The sequence below is a fragment of the Xiphophorus hellerii genome, chromosome 12, assembly GCF_003331165.1.
Source record: "Xiphophorus hellerii strain 12219 chromosome 12, Xiphophorus_hellerii-4.1, whole genome shotgun sequence".
Lineage (NCBI taxonomy): Eukaryota > Metazoa > Chordata > Actinopteri > Cyprinodontiformes > Poeciliidae > Xiphophorus > Xiphophorus hellerii.
Window position 1 is genome coordinate 5,156,469 of NC_045683.1, and position 17,856 is coordinate 5,174,324.

The window sequence follows — 17,856 nt, forward strand, 5'->3', positions numbered from 1 at the left end:
ATCTGGCAGCAGAGCGCACACGGAGCAAAGCAGCTGCACTATGTTAATGCTTTTTTTTTATGTTTCACAGAGTTAAAAAAAACAAAAAACTTTTTCATCAATATCAAAACCAATGATTAACACAGCAGGGATTCATATGAATTATCTAGGCTGGGCGATCAGTAAGATTTGATTGATAAATCAATCAAATCTTTTTGTTTTTTTTTCCACTAATGGGTTTCCATAGATCAGTGATGTCAGTGGCCGAAGGCGGCCATCTTGTTTCACAGCTCCGATTTATTTTAATTCATATCAATTCTACGACACAATATTAGGGCTGAGATAATTTTTAAATTACGAGAATAAAGTCGTAATTTTATAAGAACTCTAACATGAAAAATAAAAAAATAAAATGAGGAATGTTGAGCTTTTTGTGAAGTTTTACTTTAAGTTTTACAATCTTTTAAACACATCAGCATCAGATTATCATCAGTGCAAACAACTAATGATAATGATCGAGGTGATCTTAAACATTTTTAAGAGTTTTTCTGGTAAAAATGCATCTTTATTTTGCTATTATTCTGACTTTATTCTCATAATTAAATATTCTTGTAGCCGGAGCTTAAAGCGTCTGTGTGCAACTCAGAATGGGTGATTGAAGTAAAAGACACTTTTTGAAAATATTTTCTGCAATTTCTTCTACATAAAAAGAAAAAACAAAAACAAAACAAGATTACAATTAGAAGTGGTATAAAGAAAAAAACATCAGATTGTATTTATAAGCCCTACAGTCGACCTGCGGCCAAATGACTTTAAGCCTTCGGCACAAAACTGTTTGAATTTCTAGGATAAACAGAACAGAAATTATGATTATTATGCATTAATTTCAGGATTTGTGCAGAACAATGATGGGGTCAAAACGAAAATTTAAAAAAATGACTGAAGGAGGGAAAATCCATCTGTACACAATTTACTTGTTGCTGCCATAATAAAACTATTCCCTCCAGCACAAATATATGAACATCAAGAATTTTCTCTTTATATGTTTAGGACAGGTCGTCATTCTAGTGTTCAAAACACAAAACATACAACAAATATGCAAAAAATATATTTATATATTTATCTGTACGTGTTTGTACAGATTGTCCTTTCAGTGGTTTACTAGTGAAGATTGAAACCAAACAGTCAAATATTCCGGAGTGAAACTCCAAGTCTTCATTTGCTGATTGACATAGAAACTACATTTCCCCCCCAATACAGAAACATTTGATTCCTGACATTCTGGGTGCAATTTAATACATTTCTGCTGAATATAATCTTCATTTTGGACGATAAGAACAGAAAACTGAAGTGGGTTCAGCAAAGTTTCTCTGGGGATTTTTTAAAATCAGCAAAATAAAACCGACCTGATAGGAGACAAAGTGCTCTGGCCTTTGCATAGCAAACTGTACAGAGCTGCTGCTTCTGTGGCGCAAGAGGAAAATATATATAATATTTACAAATTTACACACAGAGGAGGAAGGGGAACGCAAACGGGATTTCAGAGCTAAAAAACGACGGAGACGAGTCTGAACGGATCTGAACGCCTCGCCCAGATATGAGGCCAATGACAGAGTTAGCAGGGGTCAGCATGGCAAACATGGCAGTGAAGCAACAAGCAGGGTCCAGACTGTCCCGGATCAGGGTCTAGACTGTCCCGGATCAGGGTCCAGACTGTCCCGGATCAGGGTCCAGACTGTCCCGGATCAGGAGCCAGACTGTCCCGGATCAGGGTCCAGACTGTCCTGGATCAGGAGCCAGACTGTCCCGGATCAGGGTCCAGACTGTCCCGGATCAGGAGCCAGACTGTCCCGGATCAGGGTCCAGACTGTCCCGGATCAGGAGCCAGACTGTCCCGGATCAGGGTCCAGACTGTCCCGGATCAGGAGCCAGACTGTCCCGGATCAGGGTCCAGACTGTCCCGGATCAGGAGCCAGACTGTCCCGGATCAGGGTCCAGACTGTCCTGGATCAGGGTCCAGACATGAACGCCAGGTCCTCCAGCTTCATCACAGCCGCTCCTCTTCACACGCCGTTGGCGCTCATCTTGCTCTTCTGGGACACTTCGGTCGCCGCTTTAGCCTGAAAAAATTAAATTATTCAATAAAGTTTCATCCCAGACTTTCAGGCTGGTTTCCAGAACAACATTAAAAAAAAAAAAATATGGATTGAAAACCATCTGAAAGTTAAAGTGAGATGCCAAAGAAGTGAGTTAGTGTTGGGCCGGACATTTGGAACAGAACTATTAATCCCACAATGGAGACAGTAAAATAAACTCCATTTAAAGGAGACATGATGGCGATATAAAACATAGTCGTTACATTTATGGCACAAATTCATTCTGAGACAATCAGATTTTAGTCTGGTAATTTCTGCCTATTTTAAGCTCCTCTCTGAATACCACTGAATGCTTTGAAAAGCATTAGTAGAGCCTCCTGCACAACCAATAAAAATGCCACGAGTGGTTTCTGAATGAAAAGTCAACAACAAAACATTTGCCTTATTCAGCACATACAGCGCTAAAACCAGCTGACCAAACATGCTGGAGCTCAGCTTTGGTTGCTAGGTAACAGGCTGGGATTTGGTAGGGTTGCTAGACAACAGTGCAGTGTAGCGTTACATTCTAGACATTTTTGAAATGGTTCATTTTCCAGACACCAAAAAAAAAATAAAATAAAAAATCAACTTGTTGCCAAAAACCAGCTGTGTGTTTTTAGAAGCAGTTGAGACCCAAATGAAAATATAAAAACATGAAAAAACATGTGAATTTTGCATAATTGGTCCACTTTAATATAAAGATATGCAACACTGGTCTGACCTGAAGAACCTCAGCAGGAGTTAACGGTTTGTCCAGAACCACGGGGGCTTTGTCCCGCAGCTCCTCCACCTGCAGCAAACCGGGAGGAGGAAAATGTAAAGACGACGTAAACAAGGTCAAATTATTTCTGTCAAATTTTTCTTCTTATGCAGGCCTGTACATTTTTATTTTATATTAAATGGAGTTTTAAATCGATGTTTTGTGTTTTTATGTTCCATAAAAGCTTCGTCTCATCTGAGGCCGACTTTGGAATAAATCATTAAAATCACAAAACAGCTTAAAAATGTTTCCTTTTAGTTACCAGTGAAGGGAACAGACACTGAAAAGTCATATTTTAACAGTTTTTAAGATTTAATTTTGCTTATAGAAACACAGAAGACGTTTTAGAAAAAGATGAAGAAAAATAAAATTAATACTTGTCATATTAATAGCTCCAAGTTAAAACTTTATGTAAATGCATGAAAGATGGCTAAATAGTCGTTAAGGTATTTAAAATGTAGCAGACTCAAATCAAATTTAAAAGCTTAGAGTTTCCTTTTTCTGGTTTACAAATCAAAATGAGATTTATATAATAATTTGTTCCTGCATTAAAGTAAAATGGCCCATTTTTGGCTAAATGTTGAATTATTTTGAGGAATCTGGAAATAAATTCGGCTCAAATAGAAAGATTTAATCAAACGTTTCAATAAAACCGACTCCAGTTAGAAAATCAAAATCCTCCTTATGGCCTAAAACTCCACCGTCTCTTATTGCACAGATTAAATTATTATTTTATCATTTTTAAGAGCTGCTGACCGGTCTGTCTTTGATGATGACGGCCGGGTCTGCCAGTCGCTCCGACCCGGTGGCGGTCGGGTTTGCTGCTGGGTTTTCTGCAGGAGAAGGAGAAGCCTTCTGCAAAACAAAACGAAAAACTCCGATGAGACCAAAAACATCTCAGAGAAACCGCAGTTAAATTTTTATCTCTCAGAAATTTCTGTCGTTTTAAAGTTGGAATTTTAGCACCACAAACAAAAGGTTTAAATCTTTCTTTCTAGAAATTAAAATCTAAAAGGAAATTATTCAACAAGCAGCAACGTCATGTCATCTGTTTTTATGTAGAACAGAAAAGAAGATAAAATGTTCTGAAACCTGAAAACAACAACCACCAGAAACATTTCTACCAGCTACGGTAAAATTAGGACTGAAACGATTAATCGATTATTGGAATAATGATAGACTAATTTAGGAAATTGATTAATCAACTGGAGTATACAAACAAAAAAAAGGCCATCTGAAGTAAGAACACCATTTTCATAGCAGTAATTAAACCAAAACTCTACAAAAAAATACATTTTGTATTCAATATTTAAAAAATTGCAAATAAGTTTCATCCAGAAATTCTCAAGTGGGAGTTTGAGCTTCATTTGGTTCAGATTGTGTAAAAATTTTATTTTTGCTGTGCAATTATGAATAGGTTAATCCAAAAAATAACTAGGCAGATTATCCCAACACTGGATTGATGTTAATCAAGCTGTTGATGTTAAAAGTATTTTTTAGCTGCAGATTCATCGTTTAGTACAAATGATCAAGTGTTCACTAAAATAATGCGAAGCTATTGTATTTTAGGCAATAAAATGTTTATTTTCTCGTATAAAAAAGGAATCTATTTGTTTTTCTGCATCCTATTTAATATTAGATTTAAAAAAGACTTAAATAAAAATCTACAGAATGCAGATTTTTATCAGATTAAAACCCTTTAAGTCTCAAATCTCCACCTGGATATTTTTGCTTATTTTAACTGTACAAAGTTATTTAAATGTCCTGTGAGTAAATATTTTTGCCCATTTCTCCACAACAACTGGAACTTTCAGTATCTAGCAGTTATTTACAATGTACTGTCAATTAAAAGAGTGAAGAAAATCACGCTTCCTGCAACGGCAGGATTGAGATTACCGTAATAACTCGATATTGGCTGGAAAGTGCAACGTCTCCCCTTTCAGAAACCGCAAAGTATCACAGAGTTATGGTACCGCAAAGTTGGCTTGTAAAAGTGTGTCGTGGTTAGATACAGCCCTGCAATTCATCTGGATTAATAATCAGAATGGAATTCCCTGTAATCTTGGAAGCAAAGCGTTCTCTGCGGTGGTGCAGTGGTTTTGGTCTCACCTCTAGCTTGGGAACCGGCGGGATGACGGGCGGCTTTGGCTTGAGGTCGGTCAGGTACATGGCTCTGGAGAGCAGCAGCAGCGACGGAGGAACGTTCTCGTTCAGGTGGAGGTCGAGCCACTGAGCGACGGAAAACATTCATCAGAAACACGGAACCGCCTGCAGGCGGCTCAGATTACGATGTGCGAGCGCTGCTACCTGCTGCAGCTGCTGGCGGAGCTGATCGCTGGTCAGACCCAGAGAACGCATCCCACGACTGCGACACGCCGCCTGCAGCTCCGACACGCTCATGGCCGCCACGCCCTCCGCCGAGATCATCTGACAACGAGAGGAAACTGGAACCGTCTTTTCTTCATTACAAAAGATTTTCACACGATTTTAACTGATTTCCAATCTTGAAAGGTTTTAAAAATGTTTAGAAACACAGTTTGAATCCCTAAAGCTGCAAAATCCCTGTAGTTTTCGATTCTGGTTTTATTTTCATTCAACTTCACATGCAGAGTTGAACTGTCTAAAATATGCAAAGCATTAAACATGGCAGAACGACGCCATTCCCAGGGTTCAAACATTAAAATTCAAGAACTTTTCAAGCACTTTCAAGGAAAGTTTTCATACTTTTCCAGCAATTTGGAGAAAAAAAAAATACACACCCACACAAAATAATTTCAATTCACTATTTTATGACAATGCCTGTCACATTTTGCTGTACGATAAATTTTCCCAGTAATTATTTAAATAAACAATAATGTGTAAGGTTCAACTCTCAAAGGAAAATAAGCTTTAATTTAGTAAAGGACACTTAAAACTGGAAGTGGAAAATGTTTTAAATATCTAAAATAAAATATATGGAAATATAGAACACACACAAACCAAATCAATAAATAAAATTAATCTCTAAACAAATTTCCCATTTAAAAAAATATTAATCAGAATGGAAATTATTCTAATAATTTTAATTCATCATATAATTAATTGATTATTGTGAAAGATACCAATGTCTTGTGATCATATTCTATATTCTGCAGCAGGGACAAAGTCAACTAAAGTATAAAGTTCAATGTTTTGAATGTCACATCTTATACAAACTGACACTAATTTAACAAAAAATAATAAATTGTTTAATGTATGAAATATAAGATGATCAATAAGTCACGGAGACATAAGGAATCATAAATATTCAAAATTCAAATGACCTTCGTGCTCAAATTAAACACGAGATACAAAGAAAGTCACATAGAAAATCCCCAAAAAGAGAAACTCTCACTATGTTTTCTGGAATTTCACAAATATAAATTATTTTGTTAATTATAACTGACCAGAAACAAGAATAGTTTAATCGTTTTTAACTTCAGACAGTGAGAAAAAAAGTGTGTGTCTTTATAAGATGTATAAAAACATCTGGTTTCAAATGTAAATACCGTTTTCCAGATTTAGGTTTTTAATCAAATGTTGGATTGCACTTTATTTCAAACCTATGTACCTGGAATATCAGTACTTTTCAAACCTTGAAATCACTTAAATGAATTTCAAGGACTTCCAGCCTGACCCTGCTGTCCTGCTCTGATGGAAGTTAAATAATCCTGAGGTGTTTCGTCTCACCTCGTCGTCCGACTTGATGGCTCTCAGTTTCATCATCAGCTGGAAGCGCAGCAGGTTGTTGGTGCCGATGGGCTGCAGCTCCAGCAGTTTGCACAGAGCCACCAGCTGGGGGCGCTCCAGGTGCTCCAGGGTCAGCTCGTCTTCAAACAGCTTTGAGAAGCGGACGATCTCCTTCGTGGACGGCTGCTCGCCCGTTCCCCGAACCTAACACAGGAAATTTGATATTTAAGCTACAAACACACAAAAACCTCTTTAGTTCATGGAGAGGAGTAAAAATATCAGGTTATATCATTTAGATATAAACATTTCAAACTAAATAAGCTGTCATTTATTTAGGGGTGTTCAAAGTGCGGCACGGGGGCCATTTGTAGCTCTTGGATTGATGATTTTGTGGCCCCACAACTGGAGTTCAAGAATGCTACAAATTTTTTTTTACTGAGTTTTTTTTTTTATTTTTAATCAGGGTAAAATTATTAGAGATGTAATTTTCTCACAATGGAAATTGTTAAATACAGCACAATATTAGCCGTTTAAGTCAAACTGTTGTTATAAGTAGAGCTAAATGTAACCAAATTTGCTGGAATGAAATCAACTTTTATTTAATTTATAAAACCTTTTTTAAATGAAAGTGTTTTGAATTTTAAAACTAGATGCCTTTGTTTTAACAAGGCAAATACACAAAATCCTTTTAAAGTTTTGAACTGAATAACATCCCTTTCCAATAATTAAAAAAAGCTACTTTATTTGTTGAGTTTTATTTATTTATTTTAAATTCTTGGCCAACAAGATATGAAGTTTTTTAGCAACCTAATGTTACCTCACCTGGAGTGATCCTGTTGGTGGCATTAAATGTCAAGTGGAGTCATGTGGAATGAATATTGAATAAATACACAAACTGCTTGACATAAGTTCTGAATTATGTGAGCTTTGGGCTTGCCATATTTCCACAACATGCCCTCCAGAACCCATAAACATTTTCTGTAGGGATTAGAAACAAGCAGGTAGATCCTAAACATGTTGTAACTCTTCATCATCTTGCATTGCATTGGTATGGAGTGCTTTTAGCGCTTAGCAATAAAAAGACATGACATTCCTCTTGTTAACGAGGAATGATGAAACTTTAGGAGGAATACATCTACTAGAATCCTAAATCAACTATAGATCCAATTCTTATGATGCAATAGTTTATTTTGCTGTGATGAAAGTTAAAAAATGTTGCTGAAGTTGCTGTGTTTCACCTGCTGAACGTATTTGGAGAATCTCTGGGTCTCCTCCTCAATCTGGGCTTTGGCTTTGTTCCTTCGGGCCATTTCAGCGATGGTTTCCTGGAGGAACTTGGCCAGCTCCAGCTTCGCAGCCAAACCCTTCTTCTGCTTCTCCTCCTGCAGAAACAAAAACATTTATTACAATAAAAACTTTTAATAGTGTGAAAAACAAACTGTTACAACTTAAAAACGTGTTTTATTCAGTGAAACTAAATGCTTTCACACACTAAAGTCAGACATTTGGTTTTATAAACCAACATCCTGCAAAATGTTTTAACTTTTCATATCTTATTACATTAAAGACCAACAGAGTTGATAAATGTTTTTTTAATAAAAAGACAGGCGAGTATTCAACCCCACTTTACTCCGATGACCTAAATAAAATCCATTGCAATTAATTAATAAAACAAATCATTAAAATAGGTTCAGTAATTTCCATTAAGTATTCAGTTTAATTTATGGTTTTGAATGTGTGTGTTTTTTATTTCTGTTTTACTTGATTGTTTTTTGTTCATTTATTTTGGATATTTAAAATGTTTTCTAGTTCCAATGTTAAGTTTTCTTTACAAGATCAAAGTTTCTTCTTACTGGAAACGTGAACCTGCACTATTACACTGTTATTTATGTTACTATCAAAACAACAACATTGTTGTTTAATGATCTGCCTCTTTTCCAATTAAAACAAAAAAATAAAACAGAATCATTAATAATGTTGCTATTGCTTAATCTTTTTCTGCTGCAGGTAAAGAGGTTTAGTAAATATAAGCTGCATTAAATGTTTTAAAAAAGCCAGAAGACAAAATAAAATATACTAAGTATTTTTCTTTAAATGAAACTTACATAAAAGCCTCTGCAGTCAGGATGAACATTTCATCCACACGTCTAAAATGTTTTCCGTCAAACTGAGACGTCTGAGTTACATAATCACAACAAGCCGTGGAAAGGTCACCGAGATCAAAGGGCGGACAGAAACACGAACCTTTTTAGACTCCGTCTCAAACGTCGATGGCAGCATTTCTGGAAACAGCTTGAGGAAGACGGGAAGCAGGAACTCCATAAAGGGAACGATGATGAACACCATGAAGGGAACGAGGCGGAAGAGGTCGGCGCAGGTCCTCATCAGCTGCAAACGCAAACAAGACGACGCCGTCACAAAACGACACGTCTGACCCGCTGCTCTGCAGACAGGAGCTCAGCAGCGTGTTTACATGTAACACGTGGCTTCCCTCTTACAAAATAAATCAAATTTAGATTTACCAGCGTTTACCCCAGTGTATTATAAGCCTGGCAGGCCACCAGGCTTTATTTGTGCCTCCACCAGGCTTAGCGTTATTTATTTATTTACTTATTTTTATGTTTGCATTTTTTAAAGGATTTATAGTTGGTGTTCAAGTATTAATCTTCCAATCTTTTAATAACACACAATTATCAAGTGATATTTTCAAATTTCCTGTCAACTTAAAACATTTTTTAACTAAAAACACGACGGGCCGCTGGATGAATGACTGGCCTGTCATCCAACCGCCAGGCTCAGCAAGTTCTCTGGAGGAAACCTGGTTTACTGTGATCAAAATCTGCAGAGGGAAATCTGAACGGTAATAACAGCAGCAAACAAGAGTCAATCTGTTTCTTTTTTTTACTACAGATTTCTGCATCTAAACATAGAATAAAAAATTTTTACATTTTAGCATCATTTTACAAATTATACAAGTAACCCTGTCGCAAAAAGCAATTAATTAATAAATGTATCAGAAATTTAAATTAGCTTGATTATTTCAATTCATAATATTTTCTGAAGGGCAATTTTTGTAAGGCTGAAATTATCGATTGATTATTATTAACTAATCTATCAGTTAATTGTTAACTGGAGTACATCGACTCAAAAAAAGGCAATTTGCTGAAACAATATATTCAAAACTGTACAGAAAATAAACACTTTCTGCATTTAACATGAGCATTTGTCTGTAACATTAATTTATATTCATCTTGTTCAATGTTACTGAATTTTAGGCAACAAAATGTTTATTTTTTTCTATTTTAAAAAAAGAATTATTTGTTTATTTGCATCTTTAATGTATTCCTAGCATTAGATAAAAAAAAAGGCTTAAATGGTTAAATGGAAAATCTGTAAAATGTGCCAATTTTACAGCTTTGGGAAAAGATAATTTTAATTCTAGCCGACCAAATTTATCTTAATCAGATTATTAATTTTGCAAGTGAAGCAAGAAATGGACACATTTCTGAAAAGACTGAAATACAGTCGCTTTTTAAAACATTTTCTGTCTTTTGTTGTTTCTATTTTAGAAAAGATTATTTTAAAATCTTTATTTCTGATCCAAATCGCCCAGATCAAATTAAAGGCTGCTCTCTAAAATTTAAGTTAAAATCTATTCAAGCTGATATCAAAAATGCCTAAAATAATCACAATAAGTCTTTAAAATTCTTGTTTTATAAATACAAGTCTCAATAGCAACTTCTAAATTATATTATAAATGACAGATGGACGTTTGCAGATTTTGAAAATACAGAAAAATATTTTTTTTTAAGATTTTCTTTTGAAAATGTTTGTTTTTGGGGAGAAACTAGTGATTTTATTGAAGATGTTGGTTTGAGTAGATGAAGCTGATCAGCTGATATCCAGAGATTTAAATCAGATAGATTGATGATGGATAATAAAGTGGATGCATTGCCTCACCCTCCGCCTCTCCCTGCGCGTCAGCACCTGTCCGTGCAGCAGACTCCACACCGTCCGCCCAGCGATCTTCGTGTCGATTCCCAGTAACCTGAAGCCATTGTAGTAATGCTTCAACTCGTCAACAATCCTCTGATACAGAGACTTTTTCACCATCGCCCTCTCCTGGGCTGGAGGAACGGCCGCTGCTGCTGCAGCGGGCGTTGGAGCTGACGGTGGCTGAGAGTCCGTTACCATGGCGGCAGCAGCAGCAGCGGAGTCTTTTTTCTCCCCGTCCTGAGGAGCTGCTGGAGACGTTTTGGTGTCGTCCTGCTTCACATCTTGAAGCCAAACGGCGGAGCTGTGCAGAGCCCGGGCGAGCAGGACCGAGCCGTCGCCACGGCTGAGGGAGTGGGCGCGGGCGCAGTGATGGTGGCCATAGCGGGAGTGTCTGGGAGGAAACGAAGACGAGGCGTGGCGGGGAGCGTCTACGCGCAGATACGATCTGGAGGACAGAGAGCAGCAGCTGTGCCTCTTGGACAACAAATACGATCCTCTGAAGACGGAAAAAGCATGAGCAAGTTCAGTTATCTAAAGGTCAATCAATAAGTTTGTTCACTCAATTTAGCAAATTTAATCAATAATGTATCCAATAGTTGAACTCAAGTAAGAGTAGAACTACTTCAGCACATTTTTACAAAAGTAAAAGTAAAAAGTAGCCGTCCAAGAATTTACTCAAGAGTAAAAACGTATTTGGTAAAAAGTAACTGATCAAATTATCAATCATTTAATATTTAAACATTACATCATCAGCAATTTTACTAAAGAGTAGAAATACTTCATAATAAAATTACTCAAGTAAAAATAAAAAGTACAGCATAGTAAAAATATTCCTAAAAGTACTTTTTCCCCCCAAAAAAGTTACTCAAGTAAAAATAATTGAGTAAATGTAACTAGTTACTACCCAACTCTGTTAATGTACAAACATTATCTTACAACTTTTTCACATGAGTGAAAATGGAGCAGGAAGAAGAAAAACCTTGTTGAAATCAGCCACCATGTTGTAATAATATAGATTTTTTTTATACCTGCATGCATTAAATTAATGATAAAAGTTATATCATATATATATATAGTTTGTTCCATAACAAACTATATATTTTCCAGTCTTTGGCAGATAAGAGAAATAAAAGCAATCGTGTAAATAAAAATTATCAAACTTGTTTTCATTATTGATGGATGATAGACCAACGTTAATACGGCCGATATCAGTTTTTTTTATTTATTTATTTTTTATTGGTTCAATAAATAAAACTGGGCCAATATGAATAACCAATATTAATTTTATTTTGCCTTTTTCTTTTTACCCATAAAGGTGTCAAAATGGTAATGAAACATACAGTACAGACCAAAAGTTTGGACACACCTTTCTAATTCAATGGGTTTTCTTTATTTTCATGACTATTTATAAGGCAAGAAATCCCACTTATTAACCTAACAGGGCACAGCTATGAAGTGAAAACCATTTCAGGTGACTAAATGCTGAGTGTGTGCAAAGCAGTAATCACAGCAAAAGGTTGCTACTTTGAAGAAACTAGAATATAAGGGGTATTTTCAGTTGTTTTACACTTTTTTGTTTATTGCATATTTCCACATGTGTTATTCATAGTTTTGATGCCTTCAGTGTGAATCTACAATGTCAATAGTCATGAAAATAAAGGAAACTCATTGAATTAAAAGGTGTGTCCAAACTTTTGGTCTGTACTGTACATATACTATTGATAAATATTAATATAGGATATCATTATCGGCCTAAATCTTTATATCGGTGCCTTATTAGTTTCAATGTATTCAGGTTTATTGTTCATTGTTACAGTTTTAGTTATATAAACAGTAAATATTATTCAATGACTGTTTTATGAACTTCATATATATACCTACATATTAAGTTACAAAACATAAAAAAACATTAAAGACAGCTGATTTTCATTTAAAGAAGAATAGTTGATAGTTTCTGTTTATTTAATTAGGTCTAGTTATATAAAGATTTCTCTCAAACTTATCAGAATCCAATAAAAAAAAAAAAAAAACAATTAAATGTCCCACAAAGAAAGGAACATTGTGGCTAAGTAATAATACTAACTAATTAGGCAATAATAATCAAATTAAGTGCATCATAATTTTGCTTTTTCATTAGTCATTTATCTGCACAAAAAAATCATCATACATTTTTTTATTTATCACGTAAATATTTTACACTTTTATAACACAAAATTATCCTAACACTTTGCCTTACTACAGCTTAATGCAGTGGAACATAAAACCATGTATTTATTTAAAAGTTTGTCTTAATCTGGTTCTTCTTGTGTGAACTCAGAGACGTCGTCTGGGCTAATCATTAACTTTCTGTCTGAACGTCGAGTATCTCTGAGCCTCGATGTTCCTCGACTTTCTCTGCAGCATTAATGATTTGCCAAGAAGGAAAAACGAGCCGCTCCTCTTTGTGAAGAACAGAAAAACCATCTGGCAGTCAGGAATAGACAAACCCGGCCAGCGAAGGCAGCAGGACATGAATCCAGAACCCAGAAGCAGATTTAGACAAACTAAAACATAACTGCAAACTGAAGCCACCTTTCTAGGTAAAGGAATCTTGTCTTTAGAGGCAACAGAGCCGGTTCCAGTATCTATAAGTAAGTATTTATATTTTCAAAAGGTTTTGGTGAATCATCTCACCACATTTTGAGCCACTCCTCTTCACCTCTTTCTAGGAAACACTTATTCTGTCTCGGAAGTGATTTATGGTTTCAACGGTGATTAATGCTGTTGTTCACCTCAACTATGCCTCTTTGTTTAATTATAATTCCAATCCGTACAGTCAGATACTTTAATAAGAGACACATTAATGCTTCCTGAGAAAATATATCTGATCAAACAACAATGATGATTTGGTAAGTTAAAGTTTTAGACTGTATTAATACTAATGTATATATTTTTTAAGACCACATCTGACATTAAAATATTAACTTCAAGGCCTAAGAACTGAATAAAGATGAACCAAAACAGTACTCGCTTTTTAAATATTGCAAATGTTTTGATTTAGTAGTTTTAAATATTTCATTTCTTTTCTATCATTTTATTATATTTACTGTTGATGTCTTCATTTAAATTAACTTGTAAAGGTCCTTCTAGGGACAGGTGTTGCAAATTAGTTAGCTAAAGCTAAAAACATTGTGATGCTGCCATTACGTTGTCCTGATCCGTTTCTTCTATCTGCCCTTATCAAATAAAAATATAAATAGTAATAAATAGAGTTATTATGGTTTGAATAGGGTTCCTAATCTGTGACATTTTAAAAAATTTAGAAGATGAAAATATGGCGTCATAAACATCTTCAGTAAATTATAATTTCATTGATTTATAAGAAATTAGCAAAAGGGGAGAACTGATGGAGTCAAGAAGACAAAAGCAAACTACATCACTTTAAATGGATGATAAATCAATCTTATCAATTAATCAAATTTTTGGTTTTTGAAGACTGAATTTTTATAAAATCTGAATTTTTTTCCAACATTGCACTCCTCAAGTTTCCAAAGGTCAGAGTGACGACCTCACACCTAAAACCTATCATATTGTTTAACAAGCTATTTTACAGCTTCCATTTATTTGGACTTTCAATTCAGGTCAAATTTACAACAAAGTATTAGAGCCAGATTAAAATTTTTATTTCTAGAATACAGTTGTGATAGTAGGAGAATAAAGTAGTAAGACAATAAAGGATTACTTTTACCACAATAAAGCTGTAAAATTAGTAGAATAAAGTTATAATTGTATAAAAACACCTGTACAAAAAAAACAAACTTAAAACGAGGAATATTGTGAGGTTATACTTTCGTATCGGTTTTACAGAAAGAAATACTTCATTTTTTAACACCAGCAACAGGACTTTGAAATAATCATGCAAACGACTGAATCTATTACAAAGAAAGAACGACATGGACCGAGCTTTTTTCTAATTAAAACAACTTTTTTCCCATAATTTTAAAGATGTTCTTTTGATAAAGTTACATCTTTATTCTGTTAATATTCTGACTACATTCCTGTAATTAAAAAATGATTGTAGCCTGGCCCCGATAGTCCAATCGTACAACTCACAGAACATATGATGAAAATAAAGCAACTTTTAAAAAATATTTTCTGCCATTTGTAATTTCTTTATTAAAACAAAAAAGGGAAAAAAAAAGTCCTACTATAAATTCTGTCAACTTTTAGCGACCTTTCTGTCATATCTGAAAAGAACCAGAGCATCATGTTCTGTAATCTTACACAATGAGAATCTCTTCTGCATGAAAGTGAATGCAGAACCCACACTTCGCTCTGACTCTGTACAGACTACTCCCAGTTGTTTGTCACTGTTTACCCTGGTGATGAGTTATATGCCCTACTCTCTCCACTGCGTCGGTCACAGTTTACAAAGCACAGGGAAGTGTTAGTAGTAGTCTATTTACCTTGATCTGGTGACTGCCAGGAGCACCTGGTGACTAAAGACTGCCATTGCAGAGTCAGATCACGCTGTTCTGTGGAGGTTCACATGGAGAGGGAGAGCATGCAGGGGTCAAGTTACAGTTCATGCATCAGCTGAGAATTCAGTTCCACAAGAAAACAGTAGCAATATCCAGTCAATCACTTTGACAGTTTGGTAATGCAGCTAACTGCACAAAAAGTTTGACAAACACATAACTAAAAACAAAACGATTATAGGTTTACACATCATTACATAACAGATGTCTACCTTGTAATTAAACACCCATCTTACACATGCATGCTATTGTATTTATTCAATGTTAGAAAAGTAAATATAAACAATATAAGTGCGCATTTTCAGAGCTTTGTTTATCTGCTAAACAGTGAAACTTCTGACATGACGCTCCGCGGAAAGTCCGCAACATTTTGGGACTTTTCCACTGACGTTCCTACATATACTTTTCAGCGCGATTTAAAAAGTAAAACCTGTCAGCAAACAAAGAAGGACGATACAGAATCACGCCATTCGCTAAGCTAGCCGGTGTTGTGCCGTAAAAAACACACCGGTTCATCGTGGGAAGCGCTTTAAAACCATTTGTTTTCGCGATTTAGTAAAATAACCAATTTCACTAATTAAATATCAAAAATATATTAGATTACAATTTAAATAGGAGAAACATGATATAAAACCATTTTAATATGCTAACTTATACATATGTTGTGCCGCTTATCATGGCTGTCAGAGGTGTTGTGCCGAAAAGTGCACCCCAGATTGATGTGCACCTCCTTAGCTTAGCCTTAGCAGACCGTTGCTACAGCTATTTGTCAGCTGAAATGGAGTCCACTAACCTCCAGCGTCAGCGATCAAGCTACGGCTACCGCTGCTGACGGGGCGTCGTAAGGTTTCTCGGTGAGACGTGGACGATATTATCCATCAAAAAACAGACTGGAGATGTGAACGGAATTCGTGAAAGAAATGTCTGGTGTAATGATAAGCCCATTTACAGTGGGTTTATGCTTTAAATCGTCTGCGTGAGCGTCGAGTTTCTGTTTCTAAGCATTGTAAGCAGCAGCCTCCCCAGGCGGCTGCACATAAAGGTTCACGTTGAGCATGCGCAAATATTTGTGGAGCTGAGCTACCAAAGAACGTCTATTTACAAAAGAGTACTTACTCCCTGAGTTGTTTTTTTTTTTTTTTACTAAAACGTGCAAACTGTATCAACATAAGTGTGTCTGATATTTAATCAATAATTCAGATGTGATATGTGAAGTCAGCCATTCTGAGCATCTGCCCTTAATAAATAGTACTGAAGACACTGAGATTTCCAAAAATCTGAATCTTGACTGCACCCTAATTAGGATTAAGGTACATGTTACACACTTGGGGATGTTAGCATAAAGAGAATATTAAAATCCCGTTTTTACAGGGTTATCAAAGATAAAACATGATTTGTCTAAAGGAAATATTGAACAAATAATTAATAGCTTTAAGAAGTTGTATCTTGATTTCTGTAGTGTATTTCTTTCTGGAATTATCAAAAAATGTTTGCCACTTCACATTTGACTGGAAATTTTATGTGTTTCGTTTTATTATTCAGCACTTTGATCAGCATTATTGTTTGTAAAGCACTTTATAAATAAAGCGTTATGATATGAATCATTTCATCTAGCGCCCACAAGACTGAACATTTAAGACGATTAATGAGGAGTTCGGTTCGCAGTTCCGAAAGGTCGATGCAGAGTGAGACGTCTGGCATTTCACGACCTCTGAGCTACAGATCAGCCGAGGAGGTTGAGAGAGCCAATCAGAGGCGCTGTTGCAAACGTAAGCGGTGTATTTACGAGGTTACGTGCTACTGTAATTTATCTGGATTTAAAATTGTTTATGCATATTTTAATTGCTGTCTTCTGCTTTTAGTATGCGTGTAGTTTTTATGTTCGTGAAGCGTTGACCAAATCAAGTAAAACACACATCCCACATCATCCTTCCGCTCGAATGTGTGAAATCTTTTCCATTGGTATGGCAAGCAAATGTGTCATTTAATCATCAGTAGATTCCCCAAACCAAATATGTTGACATCATACTAATTTAGTTTTAAATATATCACAAATTAAAACGGTTTCTGATATTTCAGTAGAAGACAAAGCAACCGCAAAAGCAATTTTATATAAAGTAAATATATCTTTATAAACATTCAGTGTTCTTTCCATGGGAAACATAACATCATAAATCACATATTTATAATTGGAGTGAGTAGCACTGAATTAATTTCAAACATCTCCGTGATGACAAGTAAGTAACTTGATAGGGTACAATGTATTGTAATGTATTATTTTTATTATTAAATAAAAATAATTTAATTCATGACAATGTGTTTCTCATTAAACAAATATTTACTATTACCATACCACAGCATACCACTTCTATATATAAAAGCACTTTAAAATAATTTAATATTTACAAAGTGCTGTACATATGCACAGTAATAAAAATAGACAAGTTAAACAGAGGTAAGTTAAAATAGACTATTAAATCGTTATAATAGAGTCTAAACCTCAGGATGTGCAGAAGGCTTTAGTGAATAAATTTGTTTTAAAATTATTTTTAAGCTCAGAAAGTAAAGAAGAAAGCCAATCACAATTTGGGGAACAGCTACAAAAAAGCCCAGACTCCTCTAAGCTTCTGTTTGGATTTATGCAAATCAAGAAACTTAATAAGATTAATAAGCACTTGTTAAATCTTAAATATTAAATTTAATGTTAAAGGAGCTCTTATTTTCATTCATTCATTCATTCATTCATTCATGGATGGATGGA

At 35.2% G+C, this 17,856-nt stretch overlaps 1 protein-coding gene across 4 annotated transcripts; it reads right to left on the reverse strand.

Annotated features, from left to right (window-relative positions):
* Positions 1–401: 401 nt before the first annotated feature.
* On the reverse strand, positions 402–16,148 carry letm2 (leucine zipper-EF-hand containing transmembrane protein 2). Of its 4 annotated transcripts, none has more exons than XM_032578727.1 (12): positions 15,889–16,147; positions 15,024–15,092; positions 10,543–11,074; positions 8,827–8,970; positions 7,821–7,964; positions 6,583–6,786; positions 5,182–5,301; positions 4,984–5,103; positions 3,631–3,729; positions 2,836–2,904; positions 2,002–2,099; positions 402–1,692 (listed from the first exon to the last, which is right to left on the reverse strand). In XM_032578727.1, the coding sequence occupies exons 2-11, from the start codon at positions 15,068–15,070 to the stop codon at positions 2,043–2,045; spliced, it is 1,536 nt and encodes a 511-aa protein (XP_032434618.1). In that variant the 5' UTR covers positions 15,071–15,092; positions 15,889–16,147; the 3' UTR covers positions 402–1,692; positions 2,002–2,042. The 4 variants fall into 4 exon arrangements, with proteins under 4 accessions (XP_032434618.1, XP_032434620.1, XP_032434619.1 ...); XM_032578729.1 differs by having other exon boundaries at positions 1,691–1,736; XM_032578728.1 differs by lacking the exon at positions 402–1,692 and adding an exon at positions 1,758–1,912.
* Positions 16,149–17,856: the final 1,708 nt, after the last annotated feature.